General features: G+C 48.1%; 1 protein-coding gene and 1 pseudogene across 6 annotated transcripts in view; both read right to left on the bottom strand.

The window, feature by feature from the left end:
- Positions 1–61: 61 nt before the first annotated feature.
- On the bottom strand, positions 62–931 carry LOC136391167 (small ribosomal subunit protein eS24-like; annotated as a pseudogene).
- A 2,246-nt stretch (positions 932–3,177) lies between these two features.
- The window catches only part of NRF1 (nuclear respiratory factor 1), a 139,105-nt gene continuing 122,284 nt past the window's right edge, over positions 3,178–19,998 (bottom strand). For 5 of the 6 annotated variants that reach the window (XM_066362679.1, XM_066362677.1, XM_066362678.1 and 2 more), the window contains exon 11: positions 3,178–3,569. In XM_066362679.1, coding sequence (XP_066218776.1) covers positions 3,406–3,569 — 164 coding nt within the window. In that variant the 3' untranslated portion in view covers positions 3,178–3,405. Of the gene's footprint in view, positions 3,570–19,680; positions 19,783–19,998 lie in introns of all 6 variants that reach the window. The other variant, XM_066362684.1, reaches the window with a different exon arrangement.

Raw genomic sequence — 19,998 nt, 5'->3', positions numbered from 1 at the left:
AGTTTATTAATCCTCTCATGAGAAATCTGCATCATCACCACAGATAGTCGCTGATGAATCTTTACTCCTTTTTGCCAGCACTGACATTGGCCTTTGCAGTCCCCGACTTTCTTCATTCTGTTCTTGCGTTCTTTCCTCTGTTTTCTTGAGGTCTTCTTCTTTTCATACAGCCCATGACTTGCAAGTCTATGTTTGGGTTCATTTTTCTTTGCATAGTCCAAGGAATCATAAATCATGCCAAAACCAGTTGTCTTGCCACCACCAAAATGGGTTCTGAATCCAAACACAAAGATGACATCTGATGTGGTCTTATATATTTTGGCTAGTTTTCCCGGATTTCTGTCTTGGGTACTGTTGCCTTGCCAGGGTGAAGGACATCAATGACCATTTGTTTCCGCTGAAGCAGTCTGTTGGTCATAAACCTCCTAGTCCGGATAGTTACTGTGTCATTCATGATGGCAGCCTATCTTCAAGCAGCCAGGGAGAAAGAGAGCACCAGAGTTTTCTATACATGCTTGTTGAGGAGGCATCTGGGTCTTGTAAGGGCAACAGAAGGTACTGGGCAGAGTAAGGCCCTCGGGGAGAAACTGTCCCCGTAAGGAGATACCATATAGATCAGTGGTTGTTACCTGCCGGTTTGCAGACCGGAGCAGATCTGCCAGAAGTTTCCTGCGGACCAGCGGGTGAAAACCACTGCTCTAGATAACAACCCAGCCTTCCATGGGTGGCCATGGGCAATGATGTTGGATTGATTTGTCTGTAATCGATCTTTGTTCATCCTTTTGGTGAAAATAGGCGACGTGCAAGAAGGGATAGAGTTGGCATTGGCTTTATGGAGCCACTGTCATCCAGGAAAATGCCTCTGGCCTTCTCCATTCAAATATTCCAATCATCACCTGAACACTGACCCAAACATCCAACAACAAAAAGAAAGGAATGGTGGAGGTGGGGAGGCAGCATCATTCCACGGTAAGGCCCAAGTGGCACAAATCTGGAAACAAACATGGCGGGGAGAGTTAGGAAGGGCCTTAAGCTGGGGTGTGGCAGGAGGTGCTCTAAAAAAATGGCAGTTGCCATGTTGAAGCTGTGAGCTGGGAGTGAACCCAAGGAGTGAGGACATCAAGAAACAATTACTGTTCGGGGCCCTCTGCTTCAAGGATGACCTGCTGCAACACTGCACACTCAGGTAGGGAGAGCCTGGATGCACAGGGACCCCACCGGGCCTGACTTTTACTGTGGAAGGCAGTGAATCCCTAGAAAAAGAACTCCAGCCTAGAGGTTTTCAAACCATCTTTAGGATTCTTCCAACTAGATCCCCCCAAGGCCAGCATTTTACAGGAGCGGTGTAATACAGCCACTCTGGCGACGGTGGACGGCAGGAGTCCCGGACCTGTCCTGCACTCTCCTTAGAGAGCGCCGCCATGGAACACAGTTCAAAGCCCACTGAGCTGGAGCACACGCGCCTTCCACAAAGCACAAGCCACCCCAAAATAGGCCCTAGAGACTAAGTGCTCCTACAGAGATGAACAGTTCCACTTCTTGTTGCCACATTTTTAAACTATTTATTGAATGAGGCAGTAATAGACAGAATGGAAAACAACACAGAATTCATGCTCTGCTACTGGGTTTGCTTGCGTCTCTTCTTCTTGGCAACGTCTCAAACTATCAGGAGGTCATTTCATCACAAAGAAACACGGACTTGAAAGTCCCTGAACAGCTTCACAATGACGATAAAAAATAATAATTAAAAAAATAACAAATTATAGAACTAGGACTGTTTATATGTAAATTTTCCTTCCCTCCCCCCACCCGTTACTTACAGAAAAAAACATACAAAGAACACTGGATAATTTTATATAAAACAAGCAAATACAAGAAATCTGAAACTTCTCAAAGGCTGAGCAAGACGTGAATAATCTTTTAATGTCGCATTAAAAAAAACACATTAAATACACTATCACACTTGGGGGACCTGGGAGGAGGGAGGAAGAGTTGTCCCTGTACTCAAGGAGCAGAGATTTGGCCTGTCGAAAAGTCAGGTGAATGTAGCCACTGGAGACTCAGGGCTTGCAGCTCAGAAATCACAGGCTTTCGTCGTTACACAGAATGCCCAGACCAATCAACAGCTGTAAGGAGGACGCTGTGTGGTCTGGACCCACCAGGATGCACCTGGGAAAACTGCAGGATTCCCCCAAAGGGCCTGATGCTGGAACTCGGGAAACGCCCTTGGTCCTTTTCTCTTCTTCCGCCCCTGCCCGCCGCGTGACAGCCAACCTTCCTGAGCCAGGTGCCCCCCTGTCAGTTCCAATCTCCCCTCTGAAGCTACAGAGTCACAGGAAGGAGGAAATTGCTCCCACTGGTGTACCTGGTCTTTGAAGGTTTTTCTCTCCCTCCTTCCTTTCCTCTTCCAACCCCTCCCACTCCCCCTCCCACTCTCTCCCCCTCCACACACCCACAAGCACACATAATGCGCACACACTCCTCAAACCCTAATACTTCTGTTACCTTCAATTCATATATATGACCAATTTAGGACTGACCTTGAAACCAAAGCAATATTTTAATAGTCATGAGATCAAGAAGGTTTCCTGGGAAAGGGAGGAGATGGGAGGCCACGGAAAGCCCTCTTGTCCCTGCCGGGAACCTTAGAGACATTCACCTGCCTGTGGCAAGGTCAGCACCTGGGCCTGCCCGAGGAGCAATTTAGCTGCCAGACCACAGGCCCCTGGACCTTGTAAGCACAATTCCGGATCCCACCCATGCTGGAACTTCCGTCCTCGGGTGAGTTCAGGAGGGAGAGTTCTGGTGGTCACTGGGAGGCAGCTTTGGTGAAGGCCATGGTCACCTCCACCTGAGTTTGTCAGTAGCTCAACGCATGACCCTGGTATGAACAAAAATCTGGTGACTGTGTCTGGCCACGTACCCTACACCCACTAAACTGGGTGAATTAATTTTTTCCCACAGTGCACCTTAATTTCATACAGATAATTCCATGCGGGTTTCATATATATATATATATATATACATACATATACATATATATACTTTATATATGTAAATGTGTATATCCATATGTACACATATACATATATTCACACTCACACATACACACACATAAGTATACACACACATTTTCGCAGAAAGGAGTCCTGCCACAATTTGGCTTTTTCGGGACAGTGAAATTGACACCGCGGTATCTTGCTCCACCAATCCCAGAAAATCAAGAGTGGTGCTTTAAAAAATGCAATTCCAAAATCCGCTGCCTTGTTTCCTTTTTTAAAAAAAGGGCTAACAATAGACGTTTCTTCCGAAGTCGAGGGACTTAATTCCATCTGATTGCACCGCTGCAAATGTGTAAAAATGTTTGAAGTAGACTAGAAAACGACGCCATGGTCTGGCTGCATGTCACTGTTCCAACGTCACCACTTCCACAGCCTGGCCGTCCATGGTGACGGTGCTGTCTGATATCCTGGTGGTCACAGGGGCCATGGCCACCTGCACCGGCCCATTGCCTTGGGCGAGGCTGGTTACCACAGTCTGGTACATGCTCACAGGGATCTGGACCAGTCCTGGGGAGACAAAGCGGAGACATTGGTGGGGATCAGGCTCGGCTTCCAGATGCTGCTGGACAGGCAGCCAGCTCCAGTCTGCAGGCAATAGGATACCCACTGTCCAGGCACAAGTACACCCCTCTTTATTGCCATTTTTATTTATTTATTTATTTATTTTTCTGAGAGAGAGAAAGATAAGAGAGGAGGAAGGGAGAGGAAGAGAGAGAGATGAGAAGCATCAACTCATAGTTGCATCACCTTAGTTGTTCACTGGTTGCTTCTCATATGTGCCTTGATTGGGGGGCTCTAGCCAGCAACTATGGGATCACGTCTATGATCCCACGCTCAGGCCAGTGACCTCAGGGTTTGGAACCTGGGTCCTCAGCATCCCAGGTTAACACTATCCACTGTGCCACCACCGGTCAGGCCCCATTTTAATTCTTTAAAACAGACTATCAGGAAAGAAAAGTTAGGAGAAATTGTGGAGACATACCTCAGAGCAGGGCCTCCCCAACCTGCCAAGAGCTGGCCCTGCCCACCTCCAGCTCTAGCACGGTCACCATGAGAACGGCCTCCCACTGGCCAGATCGGTGGGCTGTCCTGGTCCTCCTTCAGGAGAGGCCTCCATCAGCTTTCTGTGATACTCTGATTCCTTCAGCCTGCTTCCTTCCTGTGTTCAAGTTTCTCTCAGCTTGGAAAAACATCTCCCTTCATCCCATCCTGTCTTCTGGCCACTGTCACTTTGCTCAGAGTCAGCTTATTTAAGAAAAAAAAAGTCTAGGCCCTGGCAGGTTGGCTCAGTGATAGAGTGTCATCCCAGCGTGTGGATGTCCTGGGTTTGATTCCTGGCCAGGGCACACAGGAGAAGCGCCCATCTGCTTGTCCACCCCTCCCCCTCTCCTTCCTCTCTGTCTCTCTCTCTCTTCCCCTCCTGCAGCCAAGGCTCCATTGGAGCAAAGTTGGCCTGGGCACTGAGGATGGCTCCATGGCCTCCACCTCAGGCACCAGAATGGCTCTGATTACAGCAGGGCAGCACCCCAGATGGGCAGAGCATCGCCCCCTGGTGGGCATGCTGGGTGGATCCCAGTTGGGTGCATGCAGGAGTCTGACGGCTTCCCCCCCTGTTTCTCATTTTGGAAATTAAAAAGTCTAGGTTATTAGTTTTCTGATTTTAGATTTCACATACCAATAAAATTTCTAAATACACTTTGGGGTCAACTTAAAAAAGCAATCACTATTACTTCACAGTGGAAAGGATAGTTCAACAAAGAAAGAAAGAAGCAGGTAACCCCAGAAAAGGGCTGTCCTTCCTGAGAAGGGAAAGTCGATCATTTTATAACATTAAAGAAAGGAGTTCCTTAAATAAGGCAGAATAAATGCATATATCCAATTCCTCTTTCTTCTAAAACTGAAATTACAGTGAAGGGGAACAAAAGGATATCAGTGAGAGATGTCTATTATTTCTGGAAGATGCAAAGCAAATGCCAGTGGTTCTGACTTGTCAGAGAAGTGAACACTGCCACTCCAGGGTCCCGGGAGGGCTCAGGACTTGGAAGTCAAGCTCCTGCAGAAAGAGGGCGGGGCGGGAACGGGAATTTGTGGGAAGTTTGTATTCAGCTGCCTGGGTCAGCGGGCCACAGCTGTGTTCTTCAATCGCTGGTCCGCAGGCTGGTGCTAGTCTGCAGGCTGGCGCTGGTCCGCAAACCAGTGGTTGAAATCACTGGGAGGCCACACCAACCCCAACACTTCTAGGTTGACAGAACATCTGAAGTTCATCGACAGGGTTGAAAAACAACCTGGAAAGGCCCATAGTGATATCTGGCAGGCAGGGTGGTAGGTGGGGGAAGGTCAGAAGGACAATGAAAGCCTGGCGGGCTGTCCTAACACCCTGGGACCCCGGGTCACCTAGCACGGCCCTGCACAGCCTGACAGCAGTTCACTGTCTCGCTCTCTTTTTTTAAAGAATTAAAAATTACTTTAAAAAATTTTTTTTAGTGATTTTAGTGAGAAGACAGAAAGTAGGAGAGAAAATATGAGACTTAAGAGGTCCAACCTTATAACAGAGTTCCAGAGAGACTAGAAAAACCAGAAGGTAGGAAATTATCCGACACAGTGTAAATAAACATCTATAATCGGAAAACACGAGTTTCAGGCTGAAGAGGCCCACTAAATGCTCGGCACAACAGACGCAAAGATTTCCAGAGATGCAGCAAGAAAAAAAGCCACGTAGGAAGGTCTGGGAAGCACAATATTGCAGGACTTCTAGAAGACGAGGACGAACGCCTTCAGAGGTCAGAGAGGGAAGGGCCCAGTTCAGAATGCTGTATCTGCTTCATGAAAAGTGATCCCCATGTGAATTAAGTGTGGGGCAGAATAAAGACAGCTCCAGAGGTGTAAGGGCTCTAAAACTGGCCACCCAGGCACACCCTCTGGGTGCTCTGAGGGATGCACAGAAAGCTAATGAAGGAGTGGCTTTGGGACCTGGGGGACAGAGCCCATTGCAGCAAGCTCGAGCTGGGGACAGGGTGAGGGCCAGGAGGAGGGCCGTGCTGGAGACAGGGTGAGGGCCAGGAGGAGGGCCGAGCTGGGGACAGGGTGAGGGCCAGGAGGAGGGCCGAGCTGGGGACAGGGTGAGGGCCAGGAGGAGGGCCGAGCTGGGGACAGGGTGAGGGCCAGGAGGAGGGCCGTGCTGGGGACAGGGTGAGGGCCAGGAGGAGGGCCGAGCTGGGGACAGGGTGAGGGCCAGGAGGAGGGCCGTGCTGGGGACAGGGTGAGGGCCAGGAGGAGGGCCGTGCTGGGGACAGGGTGAGGGCCAGGAGGAGGGCCGTGCTGGGGACAGGGTGAGGGCCAGGAGGAGGGCCGTGCTGGGGACAGGGTGAGGGCCAGGAGGAGGGCCGAGCTGGAGACAGGGTGAGGGCCAGGAGGAGGGCCGTGCTGGGGACAGGGTGAGGGCCAGGAGGAGGGCCGAGCTGGGGACAGGGTGAGGGCCAGGAGGAGGGCCGTGCTGGAGACAGGGTGAGGGCCAGGAGGAGGGCCGAGCTGGAGACAGGGTGAGGGCCAGGAGGAGGGCCGTGCTGGGGACAGGGTGAGGGCCAGGAGGAGGGCCGTGCTGGGGACAGGGTGAGGGCCAGGAGGAGGGCCGAGCTGGGGACAGGGTGAGGGCCAGGAGGAGGGCCGAGCTGGGGACAGGGTGAGGGCCAGGAGGAGGGCCGAGCTGGAGACAGGGTGAGGGCCAGGAGGAGGGCCGTGCTGGAGACAGGGTGAGGGCCAGGAGGAGGGCCGTGCTGGGGACAGGGTGAGGGCCAGGAGGAGGGCCGTGCTGGAGACAGGGTGAGGGCCAGGAGGAGGGCCGAGCTGGGGACAGAGAGAGGGCCAGGAGGAGGGCCGTGCTGGAGACAGGGTGAGGGCCAGGAGGAGGGCCGAGCTGGGGACAGGGTGAGGGCCAGGAGGAGGGCCGTGCTGGGGACAGGGTGAGGGCCAGGAGGAGGGCCGAGCTGGGGACAGGGTGAGGGCCAGGAGGACGGCCGAGCTGGGGACAGGGTGAGGGCCAGGAGGAGGGCCGAGCTGGGGACAGGGAGAGGGCCAGGAGGAGGGCCGAGCTGTGGATTTGAGGACAGAGGGAGAAAATGGCATGACCACGTGAGGAAGAGTGCTGAGAGGGGTTTTCCAGAACTGAGTAGAACAGGTAATTGCTACTTTAAAAAGTAGAAGAGAAAAAAAAGCACATATTAACCATGATAATTACAATATACTCATCTTGGCAGTGAACAATTTTTATGTGATTATAATAATATAAACAAAGAAACTGAGTTTTCAAAAAACTGTGATAATGTCTCAGTTCAAGAAATGATGAGTCTGACCCATGGTGGCGCAGGGGACAGAGCATCAACCTGGAACGTTGAGGTCGCCGGTTTGAAACCCTGGGCTTGCCTGGTCATGACACATATGATAAGCAACAAGCAAGCAATGAACAACTATGAGTTGATACTTCACACTCCTACTCCCCTCTCTCTGTAAAATCTATAAATAAAATCTTTAAAAACCAAAGGAAATGATGATATAAGACTACTATTTAGAGCAGTAAGGAAACACACCAGAAAAGAGCGTGAGGTGTTGCCCCGGGGTATAGTCTTTTATAGAAAAAGTCCTTTTAGTCATTTTTTTTTTAATTTTTAAGTTTGGTTTACTCATTTTAGAGAGGCGAAGGGGAGAGAGCAAGAGAGAGAGAAAGAGAAGGGGAGGGAGGAGCAGGAAGCATCAACTCCCATATGTGCCTTGACCAGGCAAGCCCAGGGTTTCAAACCGGTGACCTCAGCATTCCAGGTCAACGATTTTTCCACCGCGCCACCACAGGTCAGGCTTTTTAGTCCTTTTTGATATTTAAAACCATTTAGCATTTTAATGAAACTAAAAATTAATTTTAAAAAGGGATATCTTTTGCCTGACCTGTGGTGGTACAGTGGATAAATCGTTGACCTGGAATGCTGAGGTCGCTGGTTCGAAACCCCAGGCTTGCCTGGTGAAGGCACATACAAGAAGCAACCATTACAAGTTGAAGCTTCCCACTCTCCCACTTCTTTCTTTCTCTCTCTCTCTCCCCCCTCTCTAAAATCAATCAATAAAATGTTTAAGAAAAATTTTTTAAAGGGATATTTTATTAGAATATTTTCTAATGCAAAATAGAAAACAAAATAAAATGTTATTTTATAATGTTAAATGTCATCTAACTTGTTTTCAAGGGACAAGTACTGCTAGTTTAGAAATAAATATTTGATGATGCAACATGAAACAGGGCTTGATGACTTTCTGCCTTGATGACAGTCATTTTTGGAAATCCAGACTCACCCTGGTTGTGTTAACAGGAGTGGAAGCCCCCCGCCCCAACATGAGATGCTGGGGCCTGAGAAGAGCAGGGGGTGGGCCCACACGCTCACACAGACTGGGGGAAAGCAGCTCGGCCCAGGTACGTGTGAAGACCATGCCTCTCCTACAGCCGCCGCAGTGCACACTGACCACCTTCGCTCTCATCGTCTCTTCTGGTCAACATTAATGACGTCACCCAAAACACGTAGCAGCAAAGCCAGTGTGCCATCCTCCAAAGCACCCACACAGGCAAACAGCAACCAAGTCCCAGAAGCAAAGCTCAGTCTCATTTCATTGCTCTTGCTTCTGGGCTTGATTTGGTTCCAAAAGTTCCAAACTTAGGGACAGAGTCACACGCTTTACAAATTCAGTGACTGCGGTGAGCAGGGAGCCTCGCCCTAACTGTGAGCACCTCCGAGTCAAGACGGAGTGGAGGGAATCTTAAAAAAGTGTCAGAGTTCAATCTCTTTCATGTGCGCTCATGACCTATTTGGGTTTCCTATGATGTGAGTCCCTGTCTAAATTTGTTAAAACAGGGTTCAGTGTCATGGAAGATCTGCCCTAGAATAAAATGGAGAAAGGTTCCAATGCAGAAACGCTATCGTCTGCCGCTGTTCTACCCAGATGATCTTCTGAACACTGGTCCTGCTGTCTTTTACAATTCTGCAGTGGTTCTCAGCGGCCCCTGGGATATAAAGTCCAAACCCCTCTGCAGGCATTTAAACCTTTCCTGTCACCCCTGCTGTTCAGTCAGCCTGGTGTTTTTACACCCCAGCCAGGTGAACTATCTGGTCAGGGTCTCAACATACACACCTCAACAACATGTGCAACACCACTTCTGCCCGGAACGACTGTCCCCAGCTTGTTCCGTGCAAGGGCTCCTCTCTTTCTGAACTCCCACAGCACTCAGTACTGGACTCCACAGAGACTGTGGACCAGTTCATTATTGCTGTTTGCCTGTCTTGTCTCCATGGAGCTTGTAAATTCCTTAAAGGAGGGATGGAGTCTCCATCTTTGAGTCCCTAGCAATCAGCAGGAACTCAGAAAATGTTTTCAACACTCACAAATGAAACCTCCATTCTGAGCTTTCTCAGGTGTCTGTACTAGGGATGGGGTGACTGAACTGGGGTAGTCTTAGGGTGACCAGGCTGTTTCAGCATGGGGGCTCCCAGTCCAGGAAACAGCAGTATAGAAACTATTCAGGACTCATCTAAGTCAAACCATTTTTAACCATCTCAGCTCTGTCCTTCACCTCATAATCAGGGCAGGACAATCGGCCTCTACAACTGGGTGGTGAAGGGAACCCCATACTGAGCTGTCTCAGGTGGTTAACTGGTAACAACAGCAACTCACATCTGGAAAGATTTTCAGAGGGAGAGAGTCCATATTCAAGGTCATTACATAACTTCAAATGCCTTGAAATTTCAATTCCATTATATTCTACAGTCACTTTTAGCCTATCTCTACCTTAAATAAATGCATTACCATCACATTGTGGGAACTTTAGACTCAGTCTCTCTCTTTTCTCTTACACACACGGCCATTTTGACATGGATTAGATTAAACCATCTCAGTGTCTCTGAACTAGCAGCCTTTCTGTCCATGGCGATGGAAGGGGGAGGGGACAGAAGCCTGGAAACCCAGCCTGCACTAAGCCAGCGGCTGCCCTTGGAAGAGAGACGATTAAATGCTGAGGTACAGTAATCAGGCTGGGATCGTCCACGCATCTGTTCAGCCTGCCCCTGATTAGCCCTAATCTAGAAGGCGTATGCTAATCTAAGTTTGTATTCTGGGTCATTTCAACTGATTAAACAACAGGAAGCCCTTCACATTCTACCTGAAGGGCTTGAAGGTTTTCAGAGAGACCCCGTACAACCCTAGTAATTAATAAGACTCTTGGCATTTGTTGAGCACTTTGCAAAGCCTTCTGCTACCCACTGCATTTCATCTGAGTTCTGCTAGGACCCTGGAGAAGCAGGGAGGGCAGGTGGTCTTCCCTGTTACAAATGATAGGGAAGCCCCTTGGGCAGAGCCACGGACTTGCCATAAAGGTGCATACTTAGAAGTCCCCCAATCTCTAGTACCTGAATCTTCAAAGCTATAAGAAACCTTAGAGTTCATTCAGGTGAATAAATCTAATCCCCTTTCTTTTTCTTTAAATTCAGAAGTTAACAGATAAAAGGTTTATTTAAAGCAGAGGCACATACACCGAGAGAAGCTGTCTTTCTCCTGGGAGACTTCCCAGGCAGCAGAATGCCCTCACCATTGAGCACTGCGGCCGGCAGGGACCCAGAAGGGGGGGCCTTCCTCGTGGGGCTCACTGCCGCCTCTCCTCTCAGGCTTCTTGGTGAGGTTTACAGAACCGGCCAAAATGGAAAAAGAGGCCAGAGGTGACTCAGGAACTTCAGGTCCCAGCCAGCACAAGGATTTCCTTGTCAAACAGCAGTCAGACCAAAATCCCTGGAGGAACTGCTGGCTCGGGGACCACATTTCCCTGTAAAAGACGAGACCTGACCCTGCTCTAGTTTTCTACCCGCTGGGTATCATTCTGGAGCCCAGTGGGCAAACATACTTCTCCCACCTCAGTAAAGTGGCAATTACATTCTTCCAGATGCTCAGGCCAAAAACCGTGACGGCAAGTCACCTCTGACTTCACATGTGGTACACTAGCAAATCCTGCCTACTCTCTTCACATACATTCAGCCAACCAGCTCGGCTACGGCCCCAGACAAACTCCCATCACCCCTCGCCTGGGCTGTGCTCAGCGCCCTCTGTGACTGCTCTGCTGCATTTTGTCCTCCACACAACTGTTGGAGGGATCACCTAAAATTTCTACTCGAGGTGATGGATATGGGGACACATTCTAAGGCAGGCGTCCCCAAACTATGGCCCGTGGGCCACATGCGGCCCCCTGAGGCCATTTATCTGGCCCCCCGCCACACTTCCGGAAGGGGCACCTCTTTCATTGGTGGTGAGAGGAGCACTATATATGGCAGCTCTCCAACAGTCTGAGGGACAGTGAACTGGCCCCCTGTGTAAAAAGTTTGGGGACCCCTGTTCTAAGGGGTTTAACTTTGTTAACTGCAAAACAGGAGGCCATGGGTTTTATAGTGGTCTGTCTCGCATGGAGTCACCGGGGAGGCTTTGTGGTACGCGCTGGGCACTAATTAGAGTAACTTTAAGGGTTAGGGTCATGGCCTTGCACACTGTGGATTTACCATTCATGAACTGAGCTACTCTATTTCTGACCTCTCCTGAGGTAACGAGTTTCATCACTTTACCCACTATATAATGGAACACACACACACACACACACACACACACACACACACACTTTGTTGGCTCTCTTCTATGGGAAAAATAAAGTCCAAATAGCTAACAGTTGAGGGCTTATTCCCACTGTTCACAAATACCCTATGTTATCCCTTCATTACAACCATACCCTCCCCCACAGTGTACCCTCAGCACCATATGGATTTGCTCAGAAGGGTCCCTCAGCCTAGACCTGTCCCCGGTGATGTAAGTCCTGCTCTGATAATTCCCACATCTTCACAGGTCACCCAGACAGCAGAGCCCACTGGCTCCCCCATTCATTCGGCATCAGCTCCATGCTAACCTGTTTCTAAGTAGTTATTGTGTTTCTCTGCATAAAGCTACTTTCTTAGGTTGTTGGAGAGGCAATCTCTTTGAACATTGAGCAACCTGAACATAGTAAGTAGATGCTTAATAATTGAGCCTGACAACTGATCATGTTCTCCATGAGTTTCAGAAACTTGATTACATTCCTATTTGTTTTGGCTTCCACAGACTGAAAAGACTTGTAGCTTTTCATCCTGCTCCTGAATGAAGTAGGATTTCTCCACCACAATCCAAAGGTCGTGCAGCCAAATGTACAGTAGTCCAGGCACATGTATGCGATAGTAAAACAGGCAGTTTTATTTCCATTAAAGGTTGTCCAGTCAGAGACCCCCACGTGAATCCTGGCTCTGCCACGTAATGGCGTGAGGCTCACTTTCCTCCTCGCCATGTAAAACAGCAATTACCTACTTTACAGGGGGGCTGAGAGTGGGAGGTGCCGACCAGGTAAAGTCTGGCACAGTGCCTGGCACGCAGTAGGTACCCTGTAAATGTCATCTGCGTTTCTAAGATGGCTCTGAATCAGAGGTCTGCTGAAGTCTGGGTGGGTCACAGATGTCACACTGGAGTTCTCAGGACACAGAAAGGGAAGCGGAGACAGCACAGATCTCCTTTCAGCAGCGCTTCGCTCCTGCCAGGAAGCACACCACTCCCCAAAGGCTTCAAAGATGTAAAGATTAGAGATAAAAGCCATGAAATCAGGGCAGATGGGCTGGCAGGCCGCTTCCTTTCTGAAGCGCAGCAGCAGTTGGAACGGGCATCGGAACGGTGCATTGTACACACAGTTATTGCCGATTCCATGCCCTGGTAACAGAATAATCCAGACCACAGCACGAATTGATATTAAGAATATAAACTATACGATCAGGGACGATATGATATGATGTCATCACTCTGGTAAATTTCTAACCCTTCCAGAAACTATACACTACCACAGGCTCAAGCCTAGCAGAGCACAGAGCTGCAGGCCTGGTCAGGGTCACCCAGAAGCACACACTGCCACCCCCGCCCCACCCCACGACAAGATAGAGCAGGACAGACGGCCCGAGGAAGAATGGGCCTTTCATTTGCCCTCACGGTCTGGGAACCCTTAGGGAATTGTTGTTTGCTGTAACTGAATCGTGCAGCCCAAAGGCCTTCCAAGTTGGTCATGGAAATATCTTTAGTTGGAAGAAAAATATTGATGGTTCCGAGAGAAAAATAGAGAGCTAAGCAAATAAATGACTAACTAAACACAACTGCTGATTGAAGAAAAATGATTCTTAAAACTCAAAGGTTTTAAAATTTACAATATCATGCCTTCTGTGGTTTATGGAATGACAACTAAGTATATGTATCAGGAATTTACTGGCTTAGATGGGAGCCGGGAGACTATGTCTGGAAGGAATGGGAATAGAGACGTAAGAAATGAAACCATGTGTTGTTATTACCTAAGTAACTACTAGAGTTTCTAAAGAGCCATCATGGGTTTCAACAGGTGTTTTTAGGGGTGACAGGTAAGAGGGAAGTCCTTTAAAAATTCATTTGCAGGCCTGAAAAAAAATTTACACCAGTGACTGCCATCTTAGAAAACCACTACTGTATGAAAAAGCAGGCATTGGGATGTGCTAGTATAGAAACAGAACATGAACAGAAAAATCAGGTGAAGAAGCGAGTCATAGGCAGGCAGCAGACAGAGGCCGAGAATAACAAGCTAGGACCAGGTTGAAAGAGGACAGACGCAGTGCAAGAAAAAGAAGGTCGTGAGAAGAATGTTCGTATCAAATGAAAGGAGAGCCATCCAGGTGACATTCGCGATAGGAAGACAGAGAGGAAAGAGAGAAAGCATTTCTCACCCAGGGGTTCTGTTCCTGTTATATTAGCTGCTCCTGGGACATTTAATCTTCCTTTTCCGTGTTTTCAAAGTCTATGGCTTCTGGGTGCATTTAAGGGATTTATGGATTAAAATATGTATTACGTCTGGCAAGTACTGAATCTTCTCATGATGCCAGGAGCCTCACAGGGGCCTTGGTGTAACAGGCACTTCTCAGCATCCAAAGTTTTGTCCGCATTGGCCAGACAATTGCAAGCTTCATTTGGAAAAACTACTTCCTGGAATGACTCGCACAGCAGTGACTGTCTGGGTAGAACAGTGTCACTGTGTCCTTCGCCTGATCCTACAGACCACGGGCAAGCTCCTCTTGCCCCCATCCCCTAAGCCAAATGTTGAAGATGAATTCATTTTTTACTTTATTAGTAAATGTATTCCAAAGCATAATCTGGAGATATAGTTTCATGATTCAAATTACTAGAGTGCCCAGGAACATTAGGGAAATCGAGGTTTTGTGTTCAGTGTTCAGAACCAGTGAGGTTTATTTTCCCACAGACTGAGCTCCTGATGTGGGGTTGAATCAGCCTACACCAAGGCCTGCGGATCTGACCATGAGGGTTTTAAGCTGCAACGGCAGGAGAGAAAAGCATTTGACCAAAGGCCGTGGGACATGTATGTGCTTGGACACCTGATCCAACTGCATGAGAAAGGCAGGAGGTGCATGGTAACTTTCCAGAAGTTACTGGAAGACGGTGAGAACAACATTCAAGGTCTCTGTACCAATGGACAGAGTATGGGCAATAGGTGAGGTGTTGATATTTTTAAACAGAAAGTGGAGCCAAAGTGATAGAAACCTCAGGAGAAAGTCACCAGACTGTCTGGGTTTACAATAGTCAGGTATAGAAATGAACACGAGGCCCATTTGGGAATCATCCAGAGTTAGGAGCAAATATTTATTTTTCTATTATTATTTTCAAATTTTTTACTGTAGAAAATGTCAAATAGGCATAAAAGAAAAGAGACTAGTACAAGGAATCTCTCCACCCCCATGTGCCCACCACCTAGCCCGTGCCTGTTTTATCTCAACAGGTTAGACTGAGGCAAAGAAGCTTCCAAAGATGTTCTGCCTTTTCAGCCCTTCACATAGCACAACCTGGAGGTACCAGTTAGAAAACAGACACTGCAACCTTCTAAAAGCCCCTAAGGGCAGGATTAAGTTTGCTTTAGGCAGTGATACCCTGTAGACAGCCAACTGGAAAGTGGAAATAGACAGCTCTATGGTTTGATCTTCACAGAGAAAGAAATCTATCTCAAATTTTGGCCTGACCTGTGGTGGCGCAGTGGATAAAGCATCAACCTAGAATGCCAAGGTTGCTGGTTCGAAACCCCAGGTTTGCCCGGTCAAGGCACATACGACAAGCAACCAGTGAACAACTAAAACGAAGCACCTATGAGTTGATACTTCATGATCCCCCACCTCCTCTTTCTGTAAAATCAATAAATAAAATTTTAAAAACAACAACTGTGTTTTGATCAAGTATTTACCCTGCTTTCCTACCTGGATTGTATTTAGCATAAACAAATTGTTAATGGGGACAAGTCCTCCCCTCACCCCCAGAACATTTTTCAGTTTTATTGAAATATAACTGACAAATAGGAATTGTGTAAAACTTGATGTTTGATTTATGTATATATTGTGAAATGATCACAATCAAGCTAATTAAAATATCCATCACCTCACTTAGTTACAATTTCTATTCTGTCTCTTTTTTTGTGTGTGGTGAGAATAATTAAGATCTGCCCTTTTAGCAAACTTCAAGTATACAATACAGTATTGTTAAATATAGTCTCCATATGGTGGATTAGGTTTCCAGAACTTACTCATTTCACATAACTGAAACTAGTTCATAAGAAATATATATATATATATATCTCATTTGCCTGCAAAGTAGTGAACAGATAGATTTAAAGGTGACGAGACCTGTAGTAATGAGACAATCAGACTGGTGCCACAGGGACTCAGGTGAGAACAAAAGGATGAGGTGTACATCCCCTAGGCAAGCTGACTCAGCGGAGCCAGAACCCAGCCCTCTGGTCCACGTGACTAAACCCTCCTCTCACTGTGCTGCCCTCTGCAGACAGTGGTCACTGCTGAGTTGACTGGCCAGCTCGACAACCATTCCTGGTCCTAGGTCACCCTAGGTTGGGGACCGTGAAGGCAGAGCCACTGCACCCCGGAGGAAAAGTTCTTTATAAAAGAATTCCAGCTAAAAAAAGGCAGGAGGAATAACACTGGAGAACTCACCATGTTGTAAGTCCTAGTGAAGTAACAGACCTATACAAAATTAACAGACCTATACAAAAGTAACAGACCTATACAAAAACCATTAGTGACCAGCAGGGCACAGAGCCTGGAAGGGCAGCCTCTCTGTCACTCTACCCTCCAGTGTGTCCTTCTTTCTTTAAAGACGAACCCCAGTGGCATGCTCAGTCAGCGTCCACTCACCAGGGGCACAGTCTGCCATGCAGACGCCTGACACCAGCACAGAACTCGGAGAGTGGCATTCACCTGGGGAAGCTGTACAAATCCTTCAGAAAACACGCAGTGCCCTGCGTGCTCTCAGCATGCATGTTTATAAAAGCAGATCTTATGGTCAGCTCTTACTTGAGCCACAAGGAGAGTGGTTCATTTCGCCTACATCGCCCTCTGAACTACAATTTATGATGTGCTTTTCTTGTAGCAGACTTACTTTCCTAATTATGCCTTCCTTAAACTAATATGAAGACTAATTTATATTCCTTTAGCACTCAGCAGCCATGCGGGAGTGGAGGAGATGGTCTAGGCTTTCACTGGCTTGCTGAGAGAAATCGTCAAAGGATTTAAAATGTGTCACAAGTAATCTGCACAACAGATAATCTGTATGTGGCAACTAAGAGTTGACTATGCTGTATTTCTATTTATAAAACTGACAGGCCGGCCCTGGCAGGCTGGCTCAGTGGTACAGCGTCGGCCCTGCGTGTGGAAGTCCCGGGTTTGATTCCCAGCCAGGGCACACAGGAGAAGTACCCATCTGCTTCTCCACCTTTCCCGCTCTCCTTTCTCTCTATCTCTCTCGTCTCCTCCTGCAGCCAAAGCTCCATTGGAGCAAAGTTGGCCTGGGTACTGAGGACGGCTCCATGGCCTCCATCTCAGGCGCTAGAATGGCTCTGGTTGCAAAGGAGCAGCACCCAAGATGGGCAGAGCATCGCCCCCTGGTGGGCATGCTGGGTGGATCCCGGTCGGGTGCATGTGGGAGTCTGTCTGCCTCCCTGCCTCTCACTTCAGAAAAATACAAAAAAACAAAAAACAAAACTGACAGGCCACTTCTGTCTCAGAGGGCTGCTATGAGAATAAGTAACATTTATTGACACAATTTGAGTTCATGAGATAAAAAGATAGACATGACCTGAGTTTGAGGTCATAATATTTCACATAGACTCTTTCCTAGGAGTCAAAGTAACCATGTAGCAGCTAGCTACTAGAAACAGGCAGATGGGGGAAGCAGGAAGAACTGTCCTGCCCTTTGTCCCCAGAGTTGCTGAGACTGAAGGTGTGCCACCCGCTCAGGGTTCCACCCTCCTTGTTGTATACAATATGAACAATTCATGCACACATTCTTGGCCCAAGTGCCCACCCGCCCTCTTGTTAGCCAGAAGAACTGTTTAATAAGAAAAGGGCTCTCGGCCCTGGCCGGTTGGCTCAGCGGTAGAGCTTCGGCCTGGCGTGCGGGGGACCCGGGTTCGATTCCCGGCCAGGGCACATAGGAGAAGCGCCCATTTGCTTCTCCACCCCCACCCCCTCCTTCCTCTCTGTCTCTCTCTTCCCCTCCCGCAGCCGAGGCTCCATTGGAGCAAAAGATGGCCCGGGCGCTGGGGATGGCTCCTTGGCCTCTGCCCCAGGCGCTAGAGTGGCTCCGGTCGCGGCAGAGCGAGGCCCCGGAGGGGCGGAGCATCGCCCTCTGGTGGGCAGAGCGTCGCCTCTGGTGGGCGTGCCGGGTGGATCCCGGTTGGGCGCATGTGGGAGTCTGTCTGACTGTCTCTCCCCGTTTCCAGCTTCAGAAAAATACAAAAAAAAAAAAAAAAAAAGAAAGAAAAGGGCTCTCTTGTCCAACAGCAGGGCTGTGAAAGCTTAAGGCAGGGAAGGCCAGCAGGCGGGGCAGCAGCAAGTAAGACATTTCTGAAACAATGAAGGGGGTGGGAAAGGACATGAGATTTTTGAAGGAAAAACAAATTAAAGGCTAAAAGATAAAGATCCCAGTCTCAGTAATACGGCTTAGATAGAAACTCAAGGCACACTTAAGTAGTCAAGACACTTCAAGAGGTTCAGACCAATCTGAAACCACACTGAAGATGGGCACGTCCTATGTGTGCTGACCAATGTGGTGGCTATCGAATACCTGAAATGTGGCTAGTGGATTAAGGACCTGAACCTTTAATTTTATTTGATTTAAATTACTTTAAGTTTAAATAGCCAGAAGCAGCTCTAAACCCTTTCCAGAGCTTCCGGCGAGCCAACCCTGCACCATAAACGTGCTTTAGTCACACACACACTGTAGAACATGATAAGAGCTGCCTTTGTTTAGATGGAAACTCAACCTGAAACTGGATGCTTGCATTCACGAAAATATATTCTCCTGGAATTCCCCTTATTTACACCACAGGTTTTTTCCTTTGCTGCCTTACCCCATCAACTTATTCTAACACCCCCCAGCCCCACCCCCTAGGTGAGCAACTTGATCAGCATTTGAGGACAATACAGGATGGCTATACATTATAGAGCTTCACACTGTAAGAAGAGGCTGGGCCGGGCGAAGTCAGAAGAATTGCTGGATGCCTCTTTAGGAGCCAATCTGATAGCAGGGTCTTTGTAGTCTGGCTCAGCAGTGTCTCAGTTTCCATATATAGACCCCTTCAATGATTCTCAGATCCAATTGCTAGCTTTAGAACAGAAAAGATGTTTTGATCAATTTCACTTCGAAAATCCCATTTCGGCTCTGTAAATCTCTAAATTGGGGCCTTTCAAATAATGAAGATTTGGGGTCATTATAAAGTCACTGGCAGTTCTGCTGACAAAGCCAAACCAACATGTCTCCTGGCTGGGCCACGGCTCTCGGTCTGACCAACAGGAGGAGAAAAGAGGCTTTGTCAGGAGCAGATGTGCAGTGGGGGGCCCCGGGAAAGCAGATCTGCTGAATGAGGCAGGTGCCACTTAGACATTCACTTTACTGACTCCAACCACAACCTCCCCTTCATTTGATATCCTGCTCTTGGCAGGAGGATGGAGAGAGAGCATCACACAAAAAGGAAGCATATTTATCCTGTTCAGATTACTGCAGTGCCAGGCTGCTGCTGCTGGGCTCTGCACACTCACTCTTTATTAAGCAAATGGTAGATGTGGGAAGTGAATCCCTGTATTTACACAGGTAACCTGAGAGCCAGAGGGCCCAAAACCATACAGGCTGCGATGTGCAAGCTATTAAAGTTAATAACAGTGCGCTGACATTCCTTCAAAATCCTCGTGGAAGCATAAATACAAGGAGGAAAGTCCCCTTTGCTCAAAAACCTTAAAAACCTCATTCTGAAGAATATTTCCTGTCATGAAATTCTGGTTCTCGTGCAAACAGTGATTAATCTCCTTTTAACATGATCAATTAAAACCCACTTTTCAATCCACATATTGAAGAGAAATAACTCCAATTAAACTAGTCCAATCATGGCTCTGGATTTGGTATACTATAAAAAAAATGAAGAAAGAAAAAAAATCCCTTTACAGAATATTACCTGCAATGAGGCACCAAGATTCTGTCTTGGTTACAAGGAGCTGGAATCATCTAAGACCAGAATCTGGCTTTCGAATACAAAGACTCAGAAAGATCTGGGGACCTAAAGGGAAGGAGAATGAGATAACGAAATATGTAACTTGGCTTTGAGGACGGTGGGAATGGAGAGGAGACCCTGGTTGGTTGTGCCCATCTGCCAGATGCAGGCATGTTCTTGGGAATCTCTGGGCAGAATGTCCCGGCTCTTCAGTTTCCTCAAGCTGAGCACACCTGACGCAGTCAGACCAGGGTGCAGATGAAGGTAGCCCTGCATGGCTTG

Source organism: Saccopteryx leptura, chromosome 2, assembly GCF_036850995.1.
Source record: "Saccopteryx leptura isolate mSacLep1 chromosome 2, mSacLep1_pri_phased_curated, whole genome shotgun sequence".
Taxonomy (NCBI): Eukaryota; Metazoa; Chordata; class Mammalia; order Chiroptera; family Emballonuridae; genus Saccopteryx; species Saccopteryx leptura.
This window is presented reverse-complemented; position numbering and strand designations above follow the sequence as displayed.